The sequence below is a fragment of the Amblyomma maculatum genome, chromosome 3 (assembly GCF_055883805.1).
Source record: "Amblyomma maculatum isolate TAMU_Amacu chromosome 3, ASM5588380v1, whole genome shotgun sequence".
NCBI lineage: Eukaryota > Metazoa > Arthropoda > Arachnida > Ixodida > Ixodidae > Amblyomma > Amblyomma maculatum.
Genome location: NC_139346.1, coordinates 68,696,784 through 68,721,001, shown reverse-complemented (window position 1 = coordinate 68,721,001; position 24,218 = coordinate 68,696,784). Strand labels below are relative to the sequence as shown.

The 24,218-nt window shown below is 49.5% G+C and overlaps 1 protein-coding gene across 1 annotated transcript in view; it reads right to left on the bottom strand.

The window, feature by feature from the left end:
• Positions 1-24,218, bottom strand: part of LOC146194920 (uncharacterized) — a 45,880-nt gene that overhangs the window by 7,394 nt on the left and 14,268 nt on the right. The window contains exons 3-4 of the mRNA XM_084596673.1: positions 19,409-19,485; positions 996-1,082 (exon numbers count right to left, since the gene is read on the bottom strand). Of these exons, the coding sequence (XP_084452799.1) occupies positions 996-1,082; positions 19,409-19,485 (164 nt within the window). The remainder of the gene's footprint in view (positions 1-995; positions 1,083-19,408; positions 19,486-24,218) is intronic.

Sequence of the window (24,218 nt, the reverse complement as noted above, 5' to 3'; positions counted from 1 at the left end):
TTCTACCTTGTCCTTTGACCTTGCATCTTTGACGTCGGGTCAGCATAGCGTGTTCCCTCTTGTTGTTTATGGCGTCCTCGACTCCATATTGTCAGCAATTTAATCACTGCAAGCCTTGTCTGCCCATGTCTAAACCTAGGCCTAATCAAATCAAAACTAAATAAAACGACGTTTTCTCTTCGCTTAACAGCGTCCAGCAGGGTAAACATCAGCCATTTTTTATTGTCTCACTGAGTGGCTTGAATTGGTTGCGCCATCTTATACCCGAAGGGCGTATATAGCTTAGGCAACCTTGTACGCCATATTCAGTGCATCGCTTTAGAAAGAGGAAAGAGCTAAATGATGTGGGCGAAGAATATGCGTGCAAAACAGCCCAGCGTGCGAGCAGGGGGTAAGCACTACTGTAGCAGCAGTTGCAAATATTGTTTCGCAGGAGTGAAAATGGCTTCACCTCCATTTGACAATTTTCCTAGCTACAGGATGATCTCCCCCTGAAAAATCTCCATATATCCTGCGATGCGCCGCAAGTATTCCTTTGGTCAGGTTGAAATATTAAGAAAATATTCGTCTGAATGAAAAGCCGTTATTATTGATATTAATATTATCAGTAGCATAGCGGCCCACCCTTTTGCGCACCACGAATAACTTAATAGTGATGGCCAGCTGCTTATCTTTAATTGGTTCACAGGAAAGAAAGGCGCGGTATCTGTCACACGTGTTTTTGTGGACACCTGAACCGCGCCGTAAGGGAAGGTAGGAAGGTGGGAGTTAAAGTGAAAAGAGAGGAAGCGGAGCCATAGTGGAGGGAAATTGAATCTTTAACGTGCGCTGACATCGCACAGCACACCGACGCCTCTTCGTTTCGCCTCCATCGGAACGCAGCCGCCGAGGTCGGGTTCGAACCCGGGTACTCCGGCACAGTAGTCAGGCATCTTACAACTGCATCACGCCGGCGGGGAATGCAAGAACAAGAAACGCGCGCTGGTTTAGCTTACGGTAAGTTCCGTTGAGTGGGATGCGGGTGACGTAGCAGGTGCTTCCGTCGAAGTACAGTTGCTGGGCCAATTCATCTGTTGGACCAGCTGGAAAAGAAAAGGTACTGTGAGTTTGACAAAAAATGCAGGAACGCCACTAATATTCGATGGTTCGTGTTTATTGAACTGAGAATGTAGGCATCAACGTTTGATACCAGTGCAATCGCTTCGTAAAACCAGTGTATCATGAACACATAATTATAGGGGCTCATACTTTCCTTAGGTTTAGGACCGGCAATCTGTCAGTATCTGTCACACTTATTGCTGTGGGCTGATTGATTTATAGGAGGGGAAAGGCGCGGTAACTGTCTCACTTGTTTTCTGCGGACACCTTAACCGCACCGTAAGGGAAGGGAGGAAGGTGGGAGAGAAAGTGGAAAGGGAGAGAGAGAGAGAGAGAGAGAGAGAGGAGCCGTAGTGGAGGGTTACGGAGTAATTTCGACCACGTGGGGTTAACGTGCGCTGACATCGCACAGCACATGAACGCCTCTTCGTTTCACCCCCATCGAAATACAGCCGCCAAGGTCGGAATCGAACCCGGGTACTCCGGCACACTAGGGCGTCTTACCACTGCACCACCCCGTGCTTTTTTTTTATTGCCTAATTTATTCTCAGAGTTTACAATATAAAACATCCCACACATACACACACAGAGAGAGCGAATATTACGCGACAAATACACTACATGGGCACTACCACGCGATTTGGGCTGCGTGATCCATCACAAATCAATCATTTGCAACACTTCCATTCTGGGAAGCCACTCAGGTACTTCGTCTTTTGTCTTGAAAACTTCAATAACACTCGCAACGGCTTCGAGAAAATACTGCCGTATTTTCCTCGCATCAACGTCTGCATGCCTGAAAGCCATTCTGGATCGCCAGATACTGTGCCAGCCCAATAACATGATCATGTCCAGCGGTAGCCCCCCCCCTCCCCCCCCATCATCATCTTCAATAGGTAAAAGTTAAATAAATTGGTTCACAGGAAGGGAAAGGCGCAGTAACTGTCACACTTGCTCTGTGGACACCCGAACCGCGCCGTAAGGGAAGGGAGGGAGGTGGGAATGAAAGTGGAAAGAGAGAAAGAGGAGCCGTAGTGGAGGGCTACGGAGTAATTTCGACCACCTGGGGATCTTTAACGTGCGCTGACATCGCACAGCACACGGACGCCACTTCGTTTCGCCTCCATCGAAACGCAGCCGCCGAGGCCGGGATTCGATCCCGGGAACTCCGGCACAGTAGTCGGGCGTCTTACCACTGCACCACCCCGGCGGGGCTATCTTCAATAGGTAAAAACCGAATTCCGAATGCATCCACGGGTAGGTCTTTTTTAATTGTTCGTTGTAAAATATTCGAGAAGAAAAATACTTCCCAACAGTCTAAGAAAACGTGTTCGATAGTTTCCGGTTTGCAGCATATGAAGCAGTGATTTCCCCAAGATACAAAAAAAAACCTTTCATTTTTAAATAAGTCTTAGCTTCTAATGTATTGCTATGCAGTTTGAAAAAGAAAGTTTTTGTTCTCCTTGGTACAGCCATATTTTTAACTCGCTTAAGGACTGACTTCCATGGTCCTGCACAGTACAACGATCTGTACAATGAGATGGGGAGAGACATCGCACAAGTCCTTGTAAAGTTTCTTTCGCGTCACGGTTGATAAATATTCAAACAAAAATCAGGCTTGCAATACACGACATGATATGTACACTTCTTTAAGGATTCCGAAAATCCTCCCTTGCATGCTCGCCCAACTTACAACAAAATTTGGTAGCGCTGTGTTCAATCTAACCTGATACACTGTTCAAAAAATGGGTCATTTGTATCACGTAAGAACATAAAACGGTTAACCACTTGGCGCAAATACAAATGCGCCAAACCAATTCCTCCCGAGCGGACGCGATGAAACAAGCTGGTTCGGCGGGTGCGCTCCCAAGTACTTCCCCACACAAACATGGCGAGCACACGATGATATCTCTGCACAATCACACGAGAACAATGCAGTACTTGTAACACGTACCATATCTTGGTAACAAGAAATAAATTACAAATCGTAGCACGTGCAAACATAGACCAACCGAATCCTTTCAGTCTGTCGGCTTCTCACGTACTTCTAAAACCTGCTGGTTCGAATATGACTCACTGTATCGGTAGTTTTCCAATGGCACTCCTAATACTTCTCTGGGGTTGTTACCCAAGGCATGTTCACGAAATTCGCAGGGGTTGCGTGCCGCTCGCCATGCCAGAAACCCAAACACTTATTCCAGTTCACTGCACTACCGCTAACAGAATAAAAGTCCTTCACCAATTTGACAATACTGTTAATGTTTTCGTAGTCGGTACAGAAGACGGCAATGTCATCGGCGTACGCAAGTATGCCGATCTCTGCTGCATGCAAACGAAACCTCGGATACTGCTGCTATCGATAATTCTCAGACAAAATGGTTCAATATAAAAGCTGAAAAGCAATGGTGACAGGGGGCAGCCTTGACGCACAGAGCGTTGCACTTGGATGCGCTCACCCACCTTCTTATTTACTATCAGGCGCGTCGTGCAGCCTCTGTACGCCATTGCCACTCCTTTTCAAATATCTGAGCACACATTTGCATGCTCTAGAATTGATAACAAGACATCATGCGGCACCTTGTCGAAGGCTTTCTCTAGGTCAAGCTGGAGCATGGCAACACTCTCATGCAAGGCGTCGCAACACTCCAGCAGAGACCGTGCCTTGTGGATATTAGTATATATGGTTCGGCCTTTCATTCCGCAGGTCTGATGCGGTCCTACTAAATCTTCCATTACAGTTTGAAGCCTTTTAGCAAGAATGTTTATAAAGATTTTGCAATCTGTGTTCGTCAGGGATATTGGTCTGTATGCGGTAACTTGTTGAAACTTGGCTTCGTCAACATTTTTTGGTATTATAACTGTATGGGCTGTTAGAAAAGACGGGGGAAGCATATCTTTGTCATAAACCTCAATAAATAATGTAGTCAAAACTGGGGCGAAATCGTCTTTGAATTCTTTATAAAGGGCGGCTGCAAGCCCGTCTGGTCCTGGAGATTTTCAGGGGTTGAGGTCTTCTATGGCTTTATTTACTTCTCCTTCTAAGATTGGCAGCTCTAAACGTTTTTTCGTCCCCCGTGTGCTGTGCGATGTCCCGTGTGCTGTGCGATGTCAGTGCACGTTAAAGAACCCCAGGTGGTCGAAATTTCCGGAGTCCTCCACTACGGCGTCTCTCATAGCCTGAGCTGCTTTGGGACGTTAAACCCCACAAACCAAACCAAACCAAACGTTTTTCTTTTTTGTTTCGTCATCCAGTCTTGGCATAAGAGAAAGGAAACTGCACTTGAATTGTTCGATTTTACCTTCTGTGTGACTAAAAGTCCGCTGTAGTATTCATAAAAGGCCCTCTCTATATTCGATTTATCTGAATAGACTACGCCTTTCCATTCTATTTTTGATATGCGATTCTTGCTGGCGTGCTTCTTTTCTAGTCCAAGAGCACATTTTGTGGGCATTTTGCCCGCTGACAGACGCTGTGCCCTCGCCCTCACCATCGAACCTTGATATCTCTCCTTATCTATTGCCTCCAATTTCTGCTTGACGGAGCGGATTTCTTCACTGCACTACCCCGAGGGGGGGGGGGGGGGGCGCACCCGATTTCACACTCGCCGCATCAACGTATGCAACTGTCTTGCTGTCCAGTGGTTCGAAGCGCTGTTTGAGTGCTTCTGCTGTCTTTTGCCTCCTTTTCTCGATGTATATGGGGTACATGTTTCCAGGACGAGGGGAGATATCTCCCCTCGTCCTGGAAAAGCTATTTTAAATATGGTAGGCTAGCAGACAGAGAGAGGGATGCAACAAAAGTCGAGCATCCCACAGATATACCGAGGTAAGCTAACCATATCCGCCTCGCATTCGGGAGGTACGGGGTTCGATCCCCAGTGCCGCCGGGTACCCACCGGTTTCCAATGGGTACAAGATTTCCCCCGGCTTGGTGCTCGGCTCTTTGGGGGTGAAATGCTTGGGAAAAGGGGCCATGAACCAAAATGTTGGTTCATGGCCATAAGCTATCCATATGGTTAGCTTACCTCGGAATATCTGTGGGATGCTCGACTTTTGTTGCATCCCTCTCTCCGTCTGCAAGCCTACCATATTTAAAATAGCTTTTCCTGTAGTTGTCTGGTTTAGCCTTTCGAGTTGCGACGCTCTGACTGCCATTGCTATTTTTTCCCACGTATAGTGTACCCCATAACGAGCAGCCTCTCTGTGGATTTACTGATTGGGAGGCCCAAGGCCCTATTTATGCATCATCTAATGAGTACCTCTAATTTTCTTTCTTCCTCTGCTATAAGGTTTACATATGGCGTAGAGTAGCTTATAAGGCTTATGCCATACGCCTGCATAAGTCTGATCAAGCTGCTTTCTTTTAAGACACGGCCCCTCAACGTTATTCTCCTCAGTATGGTTAGGACGTGTGTGGCGCAGCCTTCCAGTTTCTTTAGTATCCCATCGTCGTATCTGCTCTCTTGCAGGTATAATCATAGGATTCGTATTTAGTAAACCTTTCCTACGAAAATTCCTTCCACTTTAATATCAAATTCTCCAATTTGCTTGCACCTCAATGGTTTTGGGTTGTATACTAGTAGCACTGATTTCTGCGGTGAACACTAAAGCCCCCTATGAGCCGCGTAGTCCATTGCTGTGTCTGCCGCTGCCTGCAGTCGTCTCTCTGTGCGCGAATCACTCCCCTGGTTTATCCAGAGATTGATGTCACCCGCGTACATGTTAATTTGAGCCCCACGATGTTGCTCAGCGAGTGAATCGCCTGGTGACGTCATGACCAATCATGTCGTCACGACTTGTCATGACGTCACCAGGCGATGATTTTATACTTAGTCATCTCTGTCATTATTGTCATCACTGTCACTCTCACTAAGGTCACAATACCTATCACTAACTACCGGTAGCGGTCTTCACGGCAACCGCACTGGCTTGACGCTAGAGAAGGAGAACTAAGATACCTCTCCCAGATGCTAGGTGTTGCCGTCAGGATAACTGACAGCAGTCGCCGGACGTATGAGGCATTAAAGGCTTTCGCCCTAAAAAGCAGTTTGCCAGCACCGGTATCTGTTATCTAATAATGTGAAGTACCTGCACTGGGGCGGCGGAAGTAAAGCAATAATAAGAAAATGGGAGAGGCAATCAAAAAGGTGACCGACAGGAAGGAGGGCATAGGTTAAAAATCAAAGGCATGTTTACACTTTGTTAGAGGGGAGCAGTAGAATGCTCGAGGCCCGCCCCCAGATTAGTTCACTGAAGCACTCGGCACAGCGAGCAGGCATTTACAATAGTTGCTGCGATGACATTAACCTCCAATCGCTGTTGTTTTGTCTGCTCCCCCTTCCTCGGAAAATCTCCAACACAGTCGACGAGCTGATTTAATCGACTCTAACTTCCCAATATGAGCGCCGCGCAGTGCTGTGCCAGGTAGGAATCACTCCTCTGAGGGCGACGTCTATGTATATGGACCTCACGCCTGAGCAGAAACTCAGTCAACGTATACCTCTGCTTCCCAAACGTATGCATCCAGAGTATCATACAGAGCGCAGAGCCGACCGAGCACGGCAACTCCACAAACGCTTTACCGGTCGCCCCGACGTTACATACACAGACGCCTCCCACCACCCCCGTCGCCCCACTATGGGTGCGGTTGCATTGGCACCGCACCAAAATTGGCACAACGCCTGCAGCGTCCTCAACGCCGCAACTGTTACCACTGCGGAAGAGGTTGCCATCGCGTTAGCTCTGACCGACCCCTCCACCAAAGTAGTCAGCGATTCCCAAAAGGCAATTCGTAGTTATGATGCAGGTCGTATATCCCGACAGGCACACACTATCCTCTGATCTCTCCCCTTACCGTCTACACCTCGTCTTCTCATATGAACCTCAGCTCATAAGGCGCTCAGCGGGAACGCACAGGCGCATCCTCCAGCCCGAGAACTCAGCTACCGGGCGGAGCATCCTCCTCAGCCTGCCGCTTCCTCTGACACTATTGGCAATGGCAAGAATGCTGAATGGCCCTGAAAAAAAATATTTGCGACGTGAAGCTCATTCTAAAAGAAGTCTGCGAGTTCGCTTTGTAGTACGTCTGAAAGGGATGGGATAGGTGCTATGGTGCCCGTAGATTAGAGGCCGCGGGAGCAATAGGACAGGCTTGATTGTCAGCTCGCTTCTATAGCTGTTCGGTAAAGGACAGAGGTGGTAAGGCTCAAGTGTTTGTGCAACCGCACTAACGCCTTACTTCGCAAAACCAATCAGGGCCACTTATACAGCTGCGTTGTAAGACTCGACAGACGCCACGTTTTTCCTGTGCTTAATCAGCCATGTTGATTGGTTGGTTGTACAACTTTTAATTCCATCGGAAATGGACGTCCTCTTCCCCGCCCCCGGCACGTGTGCCGGGAAAGACGGGGAGTCGTGCGCCCGCCGATTAGAGGCTGGCAAGTAGCCGTTGGCATATTGCGGCCTCTTCCGCCACATGGGCGGTGCGGTGCTGGATCGCAGGATCCGCGCTTCGCAGAAGGGTATCCCAGGCTACTCTACTTGAAATATATTGTCCTATCCCTGGAGATTGTGGGCACTCCGAAATTATGTGGTCGAGGGTCCCTCTCGCCTCACAGTGTTTGCACAGATCATTGTCCCTAAGGTCTGGTGCGCGTGAGACACCCAGACTGGGTTCATGAACGTATTAGTTTGTAGCCGCCTCCACGCGACAACTTCTCTATTATTTAGTCTAACACTTGGGGGGGGGGGGGGTACCAGTCTACGTCACAATTTATAATGGTCGATGATTTCCCCGTAATTTTGCAGACGCTCGTCGTATGCCCAGTGCTCGGGGGGCTCAACGGCTACCCGGAAGTAGAGAGCTCGGGCTAGCTCGTGAGCCGCCTCGTTACCAGGGACGGCAGCGTGAGCGGGTTTCCAAATTAACTGAATTTTCCTATTCAGCGTTTTTTGGGTGAGAACTTTGGCCGCCTCTAGCGAGATCCTCCCCTTCCCAAAATTTTGCATGCCAGTTTTGCTGTCGCTAATTATGAACTTGGCTTCCGTTCCTACGCAAGATACCGCTATCGCAGCTTCTTCCGCAGTGTCTATGATGCGGCCTCTGATGGCTGCCGCGGATACCGGCGCCCCTCGGCCATCAACTACCGAAGCTACCGCCGCACCTGTTCTGCCACTTGCCATTAAATAATGCGTTTCGCCACACGTACGAGCCCCGCCGGGGTGGTGCAGTGGTAAGACGCCCGACTACTGTGCCGGAGTTCCCGGGATCGAATCCCGGCCTCGGCGGCTGCGTTTCGATGGAGGCGAAACGAAGTGGCGTCCGTGTGCTGTGCGATGTCAGCGCACGTTAAAGATCCCCAGGTGGTCGAAATTACTCCGTAGCCCTCCACTACGGCTCCCCTTTCTCTCTATCCACTTTCTCTCCCACCTTCATCCCTTCCCTTACGGCGCGGTTCAGGTGTCCACAGAGCAAGTGTGACAGATACTGCGCCTTTCCCTTCCTATGAACCAACCAACCAACCAACCACACGTACGAGCTATTTTTATTGCTTTATTATTTTCGCCATGTAAGCGCTCATTGGGTAGAAACCATTCTGTGGACGAGCTACGCGCATGAAAAAAAAAAAAAACATTTTGCTGAAGGTAATCATACGGAAGAAACCACACAGTCCAACAAAAATAGCACGTCGATGCCGTCTAGCTGCTGCATCTATTGAAGAAGGTCAACATTAGGATATCTCCGTCATAATTAGAGTCGGGCAACGATTCGAATATTGCTTTCGGACCGCTGCGTATCATATACACGCAAAATGGCTCGATATCGGTTGCACATAGCGTGCCTGCATGTTTATTAAGGTACTGAGCATGCAAAAAGAAAAATTAGAGTGTCATTTAGAAATAGAATGGCTAAAGCCTACCCTTTCTCCCCTACTATTTACCTCTCATCGTTTGCCAGCGGCTTAGGTGTCCACAGAGCAAATGTGACAGATACTGCGCCTTTCCCTTTCTGTGAACCAACAAACCAATCGTTTGCCTCTTATTGGCGTTTGTCGGAGTGCTGTGAAGACGGTAGGTCAATGCCGCTTGCGGCGGGGGCTAGCCACCCACCGAATTTTTATCTGTTGTAGGCCGTCATTGCACCCACCAGCGCTCGGTTTGGGAACGGCTGTTGCGGCGCGTCTTTCACTCTCTCTCTCTTTCCTTTATTTTATTTTTTCTCTTCTCTCCGCGCGAGACAGCGGAGGTGGCTCAGCTACAGAGCTCAGGCCCGTGCATTTTAACGCGGTAGCGTTAAGGAGCTCGTGTCGCAGAAAAGCCGGTGTCGTCGGCGTCCAGTGAGCGATAAATCCCGGCATGCACTTCATAAATAAACATGCACCTTATAAATCAAAAGCAAGTTCCAAGATGGGCTGGGTGGGAATCGAACCAGGGTCTCCGGAGTGTGAGACGGAGACGCTACCACTCAGCCACGAGTTCGATGCTTGAAAGCGGTACAAAAGCGCTTCTAGTGAATGCGGTGTTGCCTTAGAAACATGCCGTAGAACGTTATACTGCAGTATATATCGGTAATTATGAGCATGTTACTTACAGAAGTCGCAGTTACACGAGTAGCGAAGTGCGTTTCCGCCACATTTCTTCTGCGCTCTGCGCACATGCAGAGCCATCTTGCGGCAAACACAGAAGAACCCCTCCTCGCAATGTGCGGCGCTGCCCCGACACGTGGCGCGCCACTCGCCCCTGACGTTTCGCCGTGCACCCTCACAGGTTGTAGAATCAAGCGTCTTTCCTTTCTTTAGATCACTATCTTCGCTCACCCGCTTCTCCCCTTCGGGCCGCGCGGGTACCGGTGCGAGGATGCCCCAATACCCTTGCGTTTAGTAAGTTTTCTCGACGAGGTGCAATAAAGCTATCGCGTTCCACTCTTGAAGGCGAAGCTTAAGAGTCCTCCAAATTTTCTTTTCCTTCTTCCTGCGGCCACAACTACTTTCCATCATTTAATAAACATAATATTGCACCTGAGCGCGGGCTTCGGCCCCAGATCCAGGCGTATGCTACCACCTACATTAAGATGGCTACCGTCACGGGATACGACCCCGACGCAATGCAAACTTCCGCAATCCAGGTGAGCGATTCTCCAAAATTTAACGCCTACACGGAGACGCTACTCGAAACGCAGAAAGAGATATGGACCCAAGTGCGTTCCAGCCAACGCCACGTCGCAGTGCCAAAAGGTCAGGAAGCGTCCGGCTCTGCAACGACAGACAGTTCACCACGGACGCGGCCGCCACGCTGGCGTCCTTCAACACAGGCAGAGATCAGCAAGGACGAAGCAGTCGTAATTATAAAACCCAAGGATACCCTCGATCTAAGCCAATTCAAGAACAGTGGAAAAATCAGCCACGCGCTTCATGAAGCTACTGGAATTGCAGCCGCAGGCGCGCTTACTGAGCATCTGGCCCGAATGGAACCAGAATCTCATCGTCATAGGAGCACGCAACGAGGAAGCTGTCCGCAAGCTCTTGAACATCAAGCACATTAGAGTCGGGGGTAATCTGTACGCAGTGACTGCATACCTCAAGCCTCAAGATGCGACATGCAGAGGAGTCATTCCTGTCGACTTGGAAACCACGGAAGACGAAATCATGCAAGCCATTTACTCTCCACAAGCTGCGGTCATCGGCGTTCGCCGTCTTGGGAAAACAGTCATGGTAGCCCTCACATTTGACGGGCACAAATTACCCCGACACATCTTCTTCTACCAGCAAGCGACCCCGGTCCGGCTATACAAGAAAACCACACCGATGTGCCTGAAATGCGGCCAGGTAGGCCATCGCCAAGACGTCTGTCCTCATCCGGACGCGTCATGCTGCCCCTCCTGTGGTGTTCAGAACCCATCTTCTGGCCATGAGTGCACAGTTACCTGTTTCACCTGCGGATGCGATCACCTCACCAACTCAAACAGATGCAAACTTAAGTATCGGACACCAACCCCCCGAGGTCAGCGATCTGGCACCGATCAAACCAGCACCCGCTCATCCAGGGACAGACAACGCGTGCAGCACCATGAGCCACATAAACATCAGCGCCTGCGGTCGTCCAGCGGAGGCTCTGCAAACTCCCGGCGTTCCAGCACTTCACCCGGGCGGCGAGGCGGCAGTCAAAGAGAAGACAAGCGAGACGGCTCCGCACAAAAGGTGAGCTGGGCTAGGGTAGCCATTACTTCCCCTCAGTTGTTGGCACAAACCAAAATGCAAGATAAGCTCAACACGCTCGAAGCCGAAAACCGCCGGTTAAAACAGCTCCTATCTCAACCCCAAAACAACACATCACCCACGCAAACCAACCCCCTACCCTCCACTGACACTAGCGCCTCTCCACTCGCACCCAACCCCCCTACCATCCGATCTGAAGCCACAGGGGAACCCGAGCAGTATACCGAAATTAAAACGTGGGTAACCCAGGCTATAGATAACCTAAGGACAGAACTTTTTCAAAGTATGCGGCAGATGATTCAGGAGGCTATGCAACCAGTCGTGCAACAGATGAGGGAAGAAATTAAGCTCTTACTAGAACCTGTTTCAAAACCAACGAGTTCACGACGCTAAGATAGCGTGCCTACAAAAACAGGTGGCGGAACTCATGCGGTCTGCCTCCCCACGATTGAAAAGCTTCCGTCGCCGACACGCTGTTGCGGACGAAGACTTGGAATCCTGCCTCGAACCCACCCTCGAACCTATGCGTTCCATTTCCGAAGAATCTTCACCTGTACCATGCCTACCGCCCGGACAGCAACCACCCACAACTTAAGCGTCCTACAGTGGAACTGCCGCAGCTTCCGCCGTAAGAGAGCCTCACTCCAACAATACATTGACTCTCTCCCAAACCAACTAGATGTCATCGCTTTACAGGAGGTTAACAACTCCGCAAAACTCATTAATTACTCCACACAGCAACGCACTCCAGCAACTTGCATTATGGTTCACAAGGATTATACTGCACTTGCTTTAGATCTAGAAGAAGAAGATGATGTAGTGTACGACTTTGTACAAATCCTACCTAGACACCGCAACGGTACGGGCACCTACATTCTCAACATTTACAGTAAACCCACCCAAATTGCCTTCCCTTGCGCCAGGGTGTTAACAAAGGCACTCACTGTCACCCAAGGAGCTCCGCTCCTTATTTTGGGCGATTTCAATGCGCAACACCCATCCTGGGGCTACCCGAAAGCAAACAAGAAAGGCCGCATCCTAGCAGACACCATATCAAACCTCATGCTTACCATGCTGAACGACCCGACCCAACCTACTCGACTTGGCAACAGTGTCACGCGTGACACCAGCCCCGATCTCACACTAACCCACGGCGGTAAAGCTTGCCTATGGGAAAACACACTGGAAACTTTAGGCAGTGACCATTTCATTCTGATCATTCATCTTGCAAGCAAAACGCATCGACATATGCGCGGTACTGCCAAACTCACTGATTGGACGGCGTTTCGAAAAGAGCAAGCTGACCTTGATCACCCAGATATCACTGATTACGCTTCCTGGGCTTTGGACCTTAGGCACCTGTCCTCTAAGTAAACCCGAGCCCTGAAAATATCTTTAGACCGCCCTGCTATTGACTCCCATCTCCTGCACCTGTGGGACGCCCGCAGAGGCCTGGTGAAACGTTGGCGCCACCAGCGCCACAACAGAACGCTCAAACGCCGCATCGCAACCCTAACGCAAGCTGCAGAGGACTATGCATGGAACCTTGCTCAATCAAATTGGCTGACAAGATGTGATTCCCTGAGTGGTAACCGTAGCTCGAAACAAACTTGGACCTTACTCAGATGCCTCATTGACCCCAACAACTCCAAAAGCGACCAACGCAAGAACCTTGCTAGGGCTCTACATGGTTACCGCGGCTCCAATAGAGATCTCGTACAAACCATCAAACAAAAGTACTTCTGCACCACAGAGTGTAGTTGAGTCTAATTGGAGTAGACTCCCCGCACCACACTTCTGCACCACAGTCGACACGGACCCCCTCCCTCCCTATAATGGGCAGCCAAACGAGAAACTAGATGCGGAATTCACCGTCAAAGAAATACAGGCCGCCATCCTAGCCATGCGCAGAGGCACATCTCCTGGAAAAGACAAGATCACGGTGGGACTCCTCGCCAATCTCCACGACGCAGCCCTCACGCAGCTCGCGAATTACATTAACAACTGTTGGCGCATGGGCCGCCTGCCAAACGAGTGGAAGACTGCGGAGGTGCACTTCATCCCCAAACCGGGCAAACCCATAAATATTAACAATCTACGGCCCATCTCTCTCACCTCCTGCGTAGGGAAAGTTATGGAGAAGGCGGTGCACATCAGGCTCACCCGATATCTTGAAGAAAACGACTTGTACCCACACACCATGTTTGGATTCCGGCCTGGCCTATCCACCCAAGATATACTCCTCCAGCTTAAGGAAGAAGTCATAAACCCCCCTAACAAGCCTTTCTTCAAGACAATTCTCGCTCTTGACCTCAAGGGGGCGTTTGATAACGTAAAGCACCACTCTATTTTGGAAAATATGAGCCACATCAATTGTGGTGCAAGGACCTATGCATATGTTAAAGATTTCCTTCACGGTCGTACCGTCTACGCCGACCTCGGTCTGGCAGAACCCAGCCAAATACAGCTAGGCACACGCGGCACGCCACAGGGAGCTGTTCTGTCACCCTTACTTTTCAGTATTGCTTTAATCAAACTCCCAGCCCAGCTAAATCAGGTATCGCATCTACGGCACGCCTTCTACGCGGATGACATCACTATCTGCACCACTGCCTATTCTACCGCGGAAATCGAAGACCGCCTTCAAGAGGCCGTAACCATCGTGCAAGCCTACGCCGCTAACTGCGGCCTTACTTGCTCCCCCGAAAACTCGGAGTTGCTGGTACTACACAGCTCCAGCCAACGCAGACCCACTGTTGAAGTCAACCTCAATGGAAACCCAATACCACAGAAGGACACCATCAGGGTTCTAGGGCTTTACATCAACGACAAGGGCAGAAATGTGTACGCCCTCACTCGGCTCAAAAACACCAGTCTGCAGGCTGCGCGTATGATAGCCAGGGTCACTACCAACGACAGGGGTATGCTCGAACAAGACACCCTGCGCCTGGTTCAAGCATTCATCATTAATAGAATTGTGTATTCGACACCGTATCTGCACCTCAAAACGGGAGACTATAAGCAAATCGACTTCATTATACGAAACGCAGTTAAAAAGGCGCTGGGCCTGCCCCAAAGCACTTCCACAGAACGTCTTTTGAAATTAGGGGTGCACAATACAGCCGAAGAACTTCTTGCCGCCCAACGCGCCACCCAGATAAATCGCCTAGCAGCAACCCGCACGGGCCAGACCGTTCTTATGGACCTTAACCTGACTAGCCCGCAAGGTCTCGTACAAAAACAGACTATACCGCCCGGGTGGTCAGACTCGTTAATAGCCAATCCCCTACCCCGCAATATGCATCCTCTGTTCCACCAAGGGCGCCGGAAGGCGCGGGCCAAATACATCCAGAAAAAGTACGGGACGGACACTGAATCCTACTACGAAGACGCAGCAAAGTCAGAAGCGGTGTACACGGTAGCGGTTGTGATTCACCAACAACAACTGGTTGATGCCCTCACCATCTGCGATGACATTATAGAAATGGCGGAGGAGGTGGCCATTGCTTTAGCCGCCACGCATGCCACCTGCGCCTATATAATAAGACTCTATGGCTGCCTACCGCAACTACATCAAAGGGCAAATATGTCCCCAGGCTGCCAGAATATTGAAAAATTATGGACACCCCGAACAAGACAAATGCCTCGTCTGGACACCGGGACATCAAAGCGTGGAAGGGAACGAGTGCGCCCATGCCGCTGCCCGAGCTCTCCTCCCCCGGGACTCGACCCCTCCATCCTCCACACCGCCCTATCCCGGCCCTCTGGCGACGTATGCGGAGAGGTTACAGCGCTGCAGACTCTCTCGCAGAAAATATCCACCCCCAGCCAAGGGGCTCTCCAAAGCGGAGGAAGTCAGATGGCGACGCCTACAGACAGGTACATATAACACACCAACCCGTTTAAACACAATATACCCCGGGTTCTGCGACCCCAAATGCAAATATTGCGGGGAAAAGGCAGGCCTGCACCACATGGTGTGGACCTGCCCACACAATCCTCCAGATGATCCGAATGCAGTGCCAACAATTGAGGGGTGAGAGGCTGCCCTATCCAGCTCTGGACTAGAGGCCCAACGGGCCCTCGTGAAACGTGCGCGGGTAGCAGCGGCAGCCGCTGGAGTCCCGGACAAGGGACCCCACCTACACATCCTCCTTCCTTAAATATACTTAATAAAGTTTTTCACTCACTCACTCGCCGTGCACCCTCACAGGTTGTAGAATCAAGCGTCTTTCCTTTCTTTAGATCACTATCTTCGCTCACCCGCTTCTCCCCTTCGGACCGCGCGGGTAAGGGTGCGAGGATGCCCCAATACCCTTGCGTTTAATAAGTTTTCTCGACGAGGTGCAATAAAGCTATCGCGTTCCACTCTTGAAGGCGAAGCTTAAGCGTCCTCCAAATTTTCTTTTCCTTCTTCCTGCGGCCACAACTACTTTCCATCATTTAATAAACATAATATTGCACCTGCATTGTATTTATTCTTTTCCTTTTTCCTGCAGCCAAAACAATAGCAGCGCTGCATATAAGTATAATTGGTTTACAGGAAAGGAAATGCGCAGTATCTGTCAAACTTTCAGCAAGTGTATTTGGATTATTTGGATGGTACACCATAGCTCCTTTCGAGTGGCATTCCTTGGCGCACGTTCAGTGTGGAATTGCAGATGGCAGGAACGCTAGACAAGAAAATGTCTCGTGGAATGTAATAGATCTCACACAAACTATCGTGCACGATATTTTCATGAGTCTATAAAGGATTTCGCTTTAAAAATCACAGATTTAAGAACAGATGTTAAAGAGGCTAGCGCTGCAACACACAGCTTTCGCTTCCTTATTCGGCTCAAGGAATGCCTAAAAAACAAACATCACGTTGTTGCTAGGATGTGCCATGACGCCTGCGGCGGTATTCTCTACGGCAGCAGCGATAGCATGACGTCATTACGAGTGCCCCCCGTTTAGACAAGATTTTCGGCAAATTCAAATTGTCTTAAATATCTTTTTTTAGTTCACCCATGCTAATTAATCGCTTCATAATCCATTCCAACCCACTATTCGTCTTGCTTATGCTTCTTTTGCCACAACCATGACGACCTCCGCTCTAGTCTGACATCCCTGCCGAATTTGCACGTCGTCGCGCGATATCGATGTCCATGATCAGGAGGGTCCCGCAGGCTGAGGCCAGGTGAGATTACAAGCACTCTTCGCGGCCTCAGCCGGCCGGCAAGTCGCGTGCTGCTGAACGGTGGGATCTCCGCTCCGCCGCCAAGGCGATGATGAGCACAGTAGAGTATGACATCACGCACGGGCGCCGGACTTACCAATTGCCACATTCACAGAGAAACGCCTTTCTATGGGAGTGCGCAATAACTGGGACGGAATAGCGGTAACTGTCAGAGTTTCGCAGCTGGAAAGATTAAGTCGAACGACTACGGGCAGAGCTATACTCGAAATGGTAGGCCGATAGCGGACTACCATTTCGATAGCGGACAGATAGCGGACTACGAAAAAATTAAGTATCCCACAGGACCGCCGAGCAAATATAAACATTCCCCCCGTCCCTCGTAACATGTATCTCATATTCAACACAGAGAGGAGGGAGAAGAGAGAAGAAGCACTAATCATACGCTTCGATTCGATGGATAGCAAATCGGTTGCATACGTGGATGCAGTAAGTGGCAAAACGGAAGCGGCGGTCGCCTCGGTGGTCGACGGCTGAGGTGCCCCGGTATCAGCCGCCACCATTATGAGCCGCAACGCCGAAACGGGTGAAGAAGTTTCAATAGCGCTCGCTTGCGTCAGAACGCAAGCCAATTTCATAATCAGCGATAGCAAAACGGCTATTTGAAATTTTGGAAAGGGTAAGGTCTCGCCGGAAGCGGCAAGGGTTCTGACCAGTAAACGACTAAACAGGAAAATTCGCCTAATTTGGACCCCTGCACACACGTCCGTTCCTGGTAACGAAGCGCCGCACAAGCTAGCCCGAGCTCTCTACTTCCGGGTAAGTGTGGAGTCGCCGACTGCCTGAACATGGACGAGCGTCTGCAAAATTATACGGAGATTCTTCAAAATTACAGGCTAAGCAGGAGACTGGTGCTACCACCGGATAAAAGTCTAAACAATAAAGAGGCAGTCTCATGGCGGCGCCTGCAAGCTGGAAACTATGTAAACACGGTCTGGGCATATTATGTCCAGATGGACGATAGAAAAAACGATAAATGCAAGCACTGTGGGGAGAGAGGGACCCTCGACCATATAATCTGGGAATGTGCTAAATCCCGTGGGCCTAAAACAAATATAAGTTGTAGAGAAGCCTGGGAAGCCCTGCTGCGGAGGAAGGTCCCTGCTCCACAGCAACAAGTCATCCGCCTGGCGGAAGAAGCCGCGAAGTGCCATGATCTCTTTGCCTGCTTCTGATGGCGGAGGTCTCGCTATCCACGCAGGCCCGAGGGACGGGAGGGGCTCCCGTCCCTCGGGCCTGCGTGCCAGGGGCGGGGATTGGGGCCTCCTTTCCTGGTGGTAAAATAAAGATATGACATCACATCCACGTGGAGACGGGCGCGGATCGGTGCAACTGGGTGCAATAGCAACGACAAAAATGCAGTTGTGGCACCGGCTGGGCACCGCGAAATACGCTTCTGCTAGTCTAATGTACCTTTGGCTACAAAAGTGGCTTTCAGGTAGCACGTGTGGTGCGGCGTTCGCTCTTCGTTCGTACTTGCCCTTTAGCGCAGTTTTTCTTTTCATAAACCGCTCAATCTAACTGCGAAACTTTTACTCATCTATGCATAAGCGCTGTTCCCACATTACGCACTTTATACTCATCTGTGTGTAGCAGCTTTTCCCACATTATGTACATTGTTCACAAGTGTAATAAATTTCGTCGCAGCTAGCCGAGTGTCTTTTATACATTCTGAGCCTCCTTAGATATGAGGAAATGGTCTTAATTACCCTAATATTTATTAAGTGCTTTTATTTATAGCAACATCTCTGAACATCTCTTCAAATCGCAATACTGGCGGTTATGCATTGCGTTATGAAAATGCACGCAATTCGTACTATAAACAGAGCTACCTGACGCGTCATTTTTCATCACTTCAGGCCTGCAGAAAGTGACGCTGATTATAATCTTCAAGATAACCCTTTTACAAGTTTATATACTCAGCGACGCATACGGAATACCTTGCCCAAATCTGCACCCACGTTCAGCTTTGTTGGTTATTGGCAAGCGCCCGTCAGTATAGCAGCCCGAGCTCATCCGTCCTGTCGTTGACGCGCGGTGACAGGTGCTTCCAAAGGGGAACCGAAGACTGACCGATGCTCTGCATTTGTGCGAGCTTCCACAGCATTGAAACTGTCGAATGTTGTATGCGACTGAGCTCGCTGATGAGCAGGCCGCAGCTATTTTGGATAACAAAAAGTTTTTCTTGATAGTGAGCGGGATCCATAGCCAGGCTGTTGCGAATGAAGTAAAGACATAGGTATATAAGAAACATACGCCGACCTGCCAACGGTAGCTTTCGGTTCGGTTGCCGCCTGATTCGTGGTCATCTTTTACGTCATGCGTTACTTCATTTCAAATTGGTTTCGTAAAAACTCATTTCTTAGCTGCGGGTAACACCTTTTCAACTTCTAATCCAGATAGGGGTATAGGGTGTAACGTCTCAAAGCGACTCAGGCTATCTGAGCTCGACATACTCAAGCGACAGCATTCTTGTTTGGGTTTGACCGTCCGAGGTATATGGTTTTCTCGCACAAAAATATTACAAGTTTAATCAGGGTACATTATTATTAACGTGTTAATCCTTGTTTGACTTACCCGGCATAAGACACGTGAGCTGTGATGCCACGATTGGCCGGATCGATCATCTGTTAGGCACCAATACGTTCGTTACTCGGCTCTGGCTACGAGGCCTTTTGTACTAAAACGGTTTTCTATGTCGGACACACGGCTACGAAGTCATGATATGCCGAAGTATCGAAATGTGCTCACGCAAAATGTTTATACAGCTCCGTCCTTACGATTTCTTTCATTTATCATAAAAAAATTGCAGAGTACTCTGTAGACTTTTGCGGCAACTTCCAAAGAGTTTGGGACTTACTTAGGCAGGGGAAGAACGGGTAGTAACCTGAGTCAGTGACGTTCAGTCCAACGCAGTAAGGGCGTTGCGTCTCCGTTCTGAAAATAAAAATACGGCTTTTAACATGATTGTGAGGAAAGCAGCTGCCTGGCCTTAATTGTTTCGTGTCCATAAAATTATCTGTTCTGCCGTCGCTCAACTCATCGTCAGTATTTCCTGTGATTACTCCCTCCGATAAGCTTTTTTGAGAGAGAAAGGTGGCGCCAGAAGCATGAATCAGGAGAACCCCTTTTGCGCTTCCTTGCAGTCAAAACAGAATTTCGGGCTGGCTGGATCTCTCCATCTATGAAATTGCTAATTCACACACGGACAAACAAAATAAGACGAGCATGCTGGAGCACATGACGCGCTGGGCCCAGGCGTGTTCCTTTCAAGGAATATTAGCAGATCCCAGTAATCCTAATAAGAGGGTTAATAATTGGGGCACACCTAAGGTGCGCCAGCAATTGTAGTAGGCAGTCTTCCATATATCAATAAAATTACTATTATTTGAAACAAAAGGCAGGTAAAGCAATAATCAACAGAAGATTTCAAATAACTACGGCGAGGAATTCCTAAGCAACTTAGTTCCTATACAAGGAATCCCTGTACTAGTTACAAAGCACCGTATATTGTGCGGACAATCACTCAATATATAAAAATTTGAACTTTATTTATCCTACGAATAGAATACAAAGAGAACCAGGAGCTCAAAGAAGAGAACTAAAACAATTGGTTCCCTCAAGCGCTTAAGCGACAAATCACCTAAATGAAATATTTTCAATAAAAATAAACGTTTAAATACATATCAAAAATGGCATCGCAAATTTGCAGCCATTACTAATGAATTATCAGAATATTTTTTTAAGGTTTCTTTTCGAGCTTGATATGCATGTGGAAACAATTATTTGGGCACTATGACTGTTCCAAAATGATATTCTGGGAAAAACCAACACATGTTCGCTGTAATTTGTTGTAACAGTTGAAAGGAAGAGGTTAGGTTTGGTTTGGTTTGTGAGGTTTAACGTCCCAAAGTGGCTCAGGCTATGAGAGACGCCGTAGCGGAGGACGCCGGAAATTTCGACCACCTAGGGTTCTTTAACTTGCAATGACATCGTACAGCACACGGGCGCCTTTCTTTTCGCCTCCATCGGAAAGCGTCCGCCGAGGCCGGGAATCGATCCCGCATCCTTGGGAACAGTAGTAAAGCGCTGTAACCACGCGCCATCCCGGTGGGGTGAATGGAACAGGTCATTTTGATGGAAAAATATCGTAATCTGTCTGTGAAGGTGTGCTCAAGAACGTGAAGTTTTCTAATAAATGTGCAAAACAATACGGAGGCAATAAAAAACATATAGATGTTCTCCACAGGTGGAATGTTATTACGCACAAGAATTGTATTGAAAGAGCCGTGAAATGCATGTTACTGCTGTCGACCAAGATCAGCTTAAAAGTTGAGAATTGCTGTTTTTGCTCTGAGGCCGTAAAATAGCGCATTCTATTTCAAAAGGTAGCAAAAATGCTGTACCCGCTAGTTAGTGAGGACGCATGTAAGAAGCCAATTTCAGACTGCCACCGCTAATGGGCGCGACGTTTTACTGAAACCATGAAGCTGCTCGAAATGCCTCGAAGTATTTTCGAAAAACCTCACCGCTCTAAAACGCGTTTAAACAAATGCAATAAGCGTTTGGCAGTGAATAGCCACATCAGCGTCCGTTCTTCTTGGCCTCGCATTATACGCTGGCCTCGAATCCGACCTCTGCTTCGTCCTGCACCCTGGTCGCGGCAAGGGCATGTCGTTGTCCTGTCACTAGGTGGCTGGGCCAGTTTGAAATCTGGTAGCGTTGTCGTCGACATTGTCCTGAAGTGAAGCAGAATGTAATTATCATAGCATCTGCATGGGGCGCGGTTGGTGGATGATTTTCCTCCTTTTACTGGTGAGCAAATTTGTGGTGCATCTGAAAGACGCCAGAGCTAGACCATGGCGCATTGAGCAAAAAATAGCCAACCGTAGCCGACCGAAGTCGACCAGCTAGCGGTACAGCGGCGGTATAGTGCTCTAGAATATTTCTAGAGCACTATAGCGGCGGGCTCAGAAAATAAAATAAATCAGTTAACAGTTAGACTCCAAGCCTTCCGCCTCGTCTGTGTGTTCCTCGCGCATGCTAGCAAGTGGGGACCTGGACGTGATCAACCATGGATCAGCAAGGCAACATCGTCAATTTCACAGTAGCCGTGCTAGACGTAAAACTGCCTCCACTTTGGACTTGCGACCCAGATTTTCGATTTGTCCCAGTCTCCCTTCGCTTCGCGCCAAATCACTGCCGACAGCACGAAATATCATCACGTGGTGAGCAGCCTCCCGCCTACGGCGCCCAGCGAGGTACGGGATATACTTCTTGCGCAACCCGCGGAGAACGCCTACCGAGCCCTTAGAGACGCTAATTCTTCTTCTTACGCCTTTGGACCTGGAGCGTTTCCTGCAGCTACTGCGGGACGCCGTGCTAGTTGACCGCAGGTCTAGCCAACTGTTGCGCTACATGCAACAACTGGCCGGCAGCATGGCAAGCGTCGACAGCCACCTAGTGCGGCAGCTGTTTCTAAAGGAAACGCGCGGATAGGTCTCCTGGGATCTAGCGAGACGGACATCACCAAGATGACGCAACTCGCTGAAATAACCATGACCGTCCCCACGCCGACAGTCGCGGCGCTGCACACAGAAGCACCACCCGTGCCTTCCAAATCCCTGCAAAAGATGTGAGATGAGATTTCTCGCCTCGCCGACACCATCGCGGTGCTGCAGTCGAGTGATAACCAACACGCAGGGCAGCGTACTGAACCACAACGCAGAGTGGGTTGGTACCAACTTGTTTTGCAGTGCTGCACGGAACTGTTTGTATCCATTCAAGAAGTCGGGAAACTCTCAGGGTCAGCACTGAGGCCACCTGCCTCGCCGTACAGTCGCGCCCCTCGGTTTTCTTGTTTACCGATCGTGAGAACGACTCCCGCATCCTGGTGGACAAAGGTGGCAGAAGTCAGTGTATGCCGGCGTCGCCAGCCGATCGTAAACGATACGCGGCCTCACCGCTGCAAGCAGTGAAGCACACTACGATATCGACGTACGACCAACGCTCTCTCTCACTGGACCTGGGACATAAGATGTAAAATATGTCATCTCGGGACCGGACTTTCTGCGTTACTTTTTCGACGTCCGCAACAGGCTTTTACAGTATCCCTTGTAACAAATAGAATTACGCGGGAAGCCCTCCAAGATTCCGCCCCTCAGTGCCACGCTCGGGGCGCCGCCAGCCGCAGCCAGGTTGGCCAGCATCCTCAGTGATTTCCCTAGGCTGACGCGGCCACCATAGGCAAGCACGGCCATCAGACCCGAACTATGTCACCACATCGTCACCACAGGCCTACCAGCTCAAGCACGGCCACAATATTTGTCTCCACAAAAGCTCTAAGTAGCACGACAGGAGTCGGACCACATACTCGAGCTCGGCATAATCCGCCCGTTCACCAGCGCTTGGGCGTCACAACAGCACTGATACCTAAGTGTCTACACCAGGGAACTGGCTATCTTGCGGGATTATCGAGCACTCAATCGAACAACAGTGCATTATCGCTATCCGATACGTCACATTCATGATGTCGCAGCGAGCATACAGTGTGCCATGATTTTCCTTAAATTCGACCTTGTGCAGGCCTACAATCGCACCAATGGCTGCAGAGACGTCTCCAAGACGGCAATAGGAACGCCTTTCGGCCTGTTCGAGTTCATCCGTATGCCATTAGGCCTCAGAAATGCCGGACAGACATTCCAGCGCTTTATCAACGGTGTCTTTACGCGGCGTCGATTTCTATCATGCATACCTCGACGACCTACTCATCGCAAGCAGTTTACCGGATAAGCATGAGGCGCACTTGCGATCTGCATTTCGGCGACTGACAGAGCATGGCATCTTAGCGAACACGGCCAAGTTCAAGCTGGGTATCCAGAAGTTGGCCTTTGTTGGTTATGTATTTTCAAGTTCCGGCATTCAATCTTAACCAGACAAGGTTAGTGCTGTCGAAAGGTTTTCATGACCCACTACCAAGCGTCTGCTCAGCGAGTTTCTGGATCTCGTAAACTATACCAGCGTTTCCTTCCTCAGTGCGCGGCCATTGTACATCCTCTCTACCTCATACTTTCTACCCATGAAGGTACTACTAAGGAGCTACTGTGGACGAACGCCACCGAATCAGCTTTTCAAGGGATCAAGGAACGCCTTGCCAATGCCACACTTCTCACCTACCCGCTACTTTGCGTTCCACAGGGCGTCATCCTTAACAACACAGCAAAGGAGTATGGCGGCCTATCGTTCTCTTTTTCTCGGAAACTGACACCGACCGAACCGCGTTACAGTACTTTCGGGTGAGAATTATTGACCCTCTACGCAGCACTCCGGAACTTTCGTAATATCTAGAAGGAGCCGAACTGATGTCATGACCGACCACAAGTCCCTCATGTGCGCCTTATCGTCCATAAATACTGATATTGGCGCTCACACGACTCGCGAACTGCGGCTGTTGTCTTACATATCAGAATTCACCACGGACATTCACCACTTCAAGGAAGTCGACAATTGGGTTGCTGATGCACTTGTCCCACAGGAATAGACACAAAAAAGTGGCGGCGGCTAAAAGCAATGATGAAGAATTGTGTACTGCGTTGCAACACCCAAAGTGCGCGAAAGAAAAACGACGAACTGGTTATGTTTCTTGCCGAATTAAGTTTCCGATTCATGTT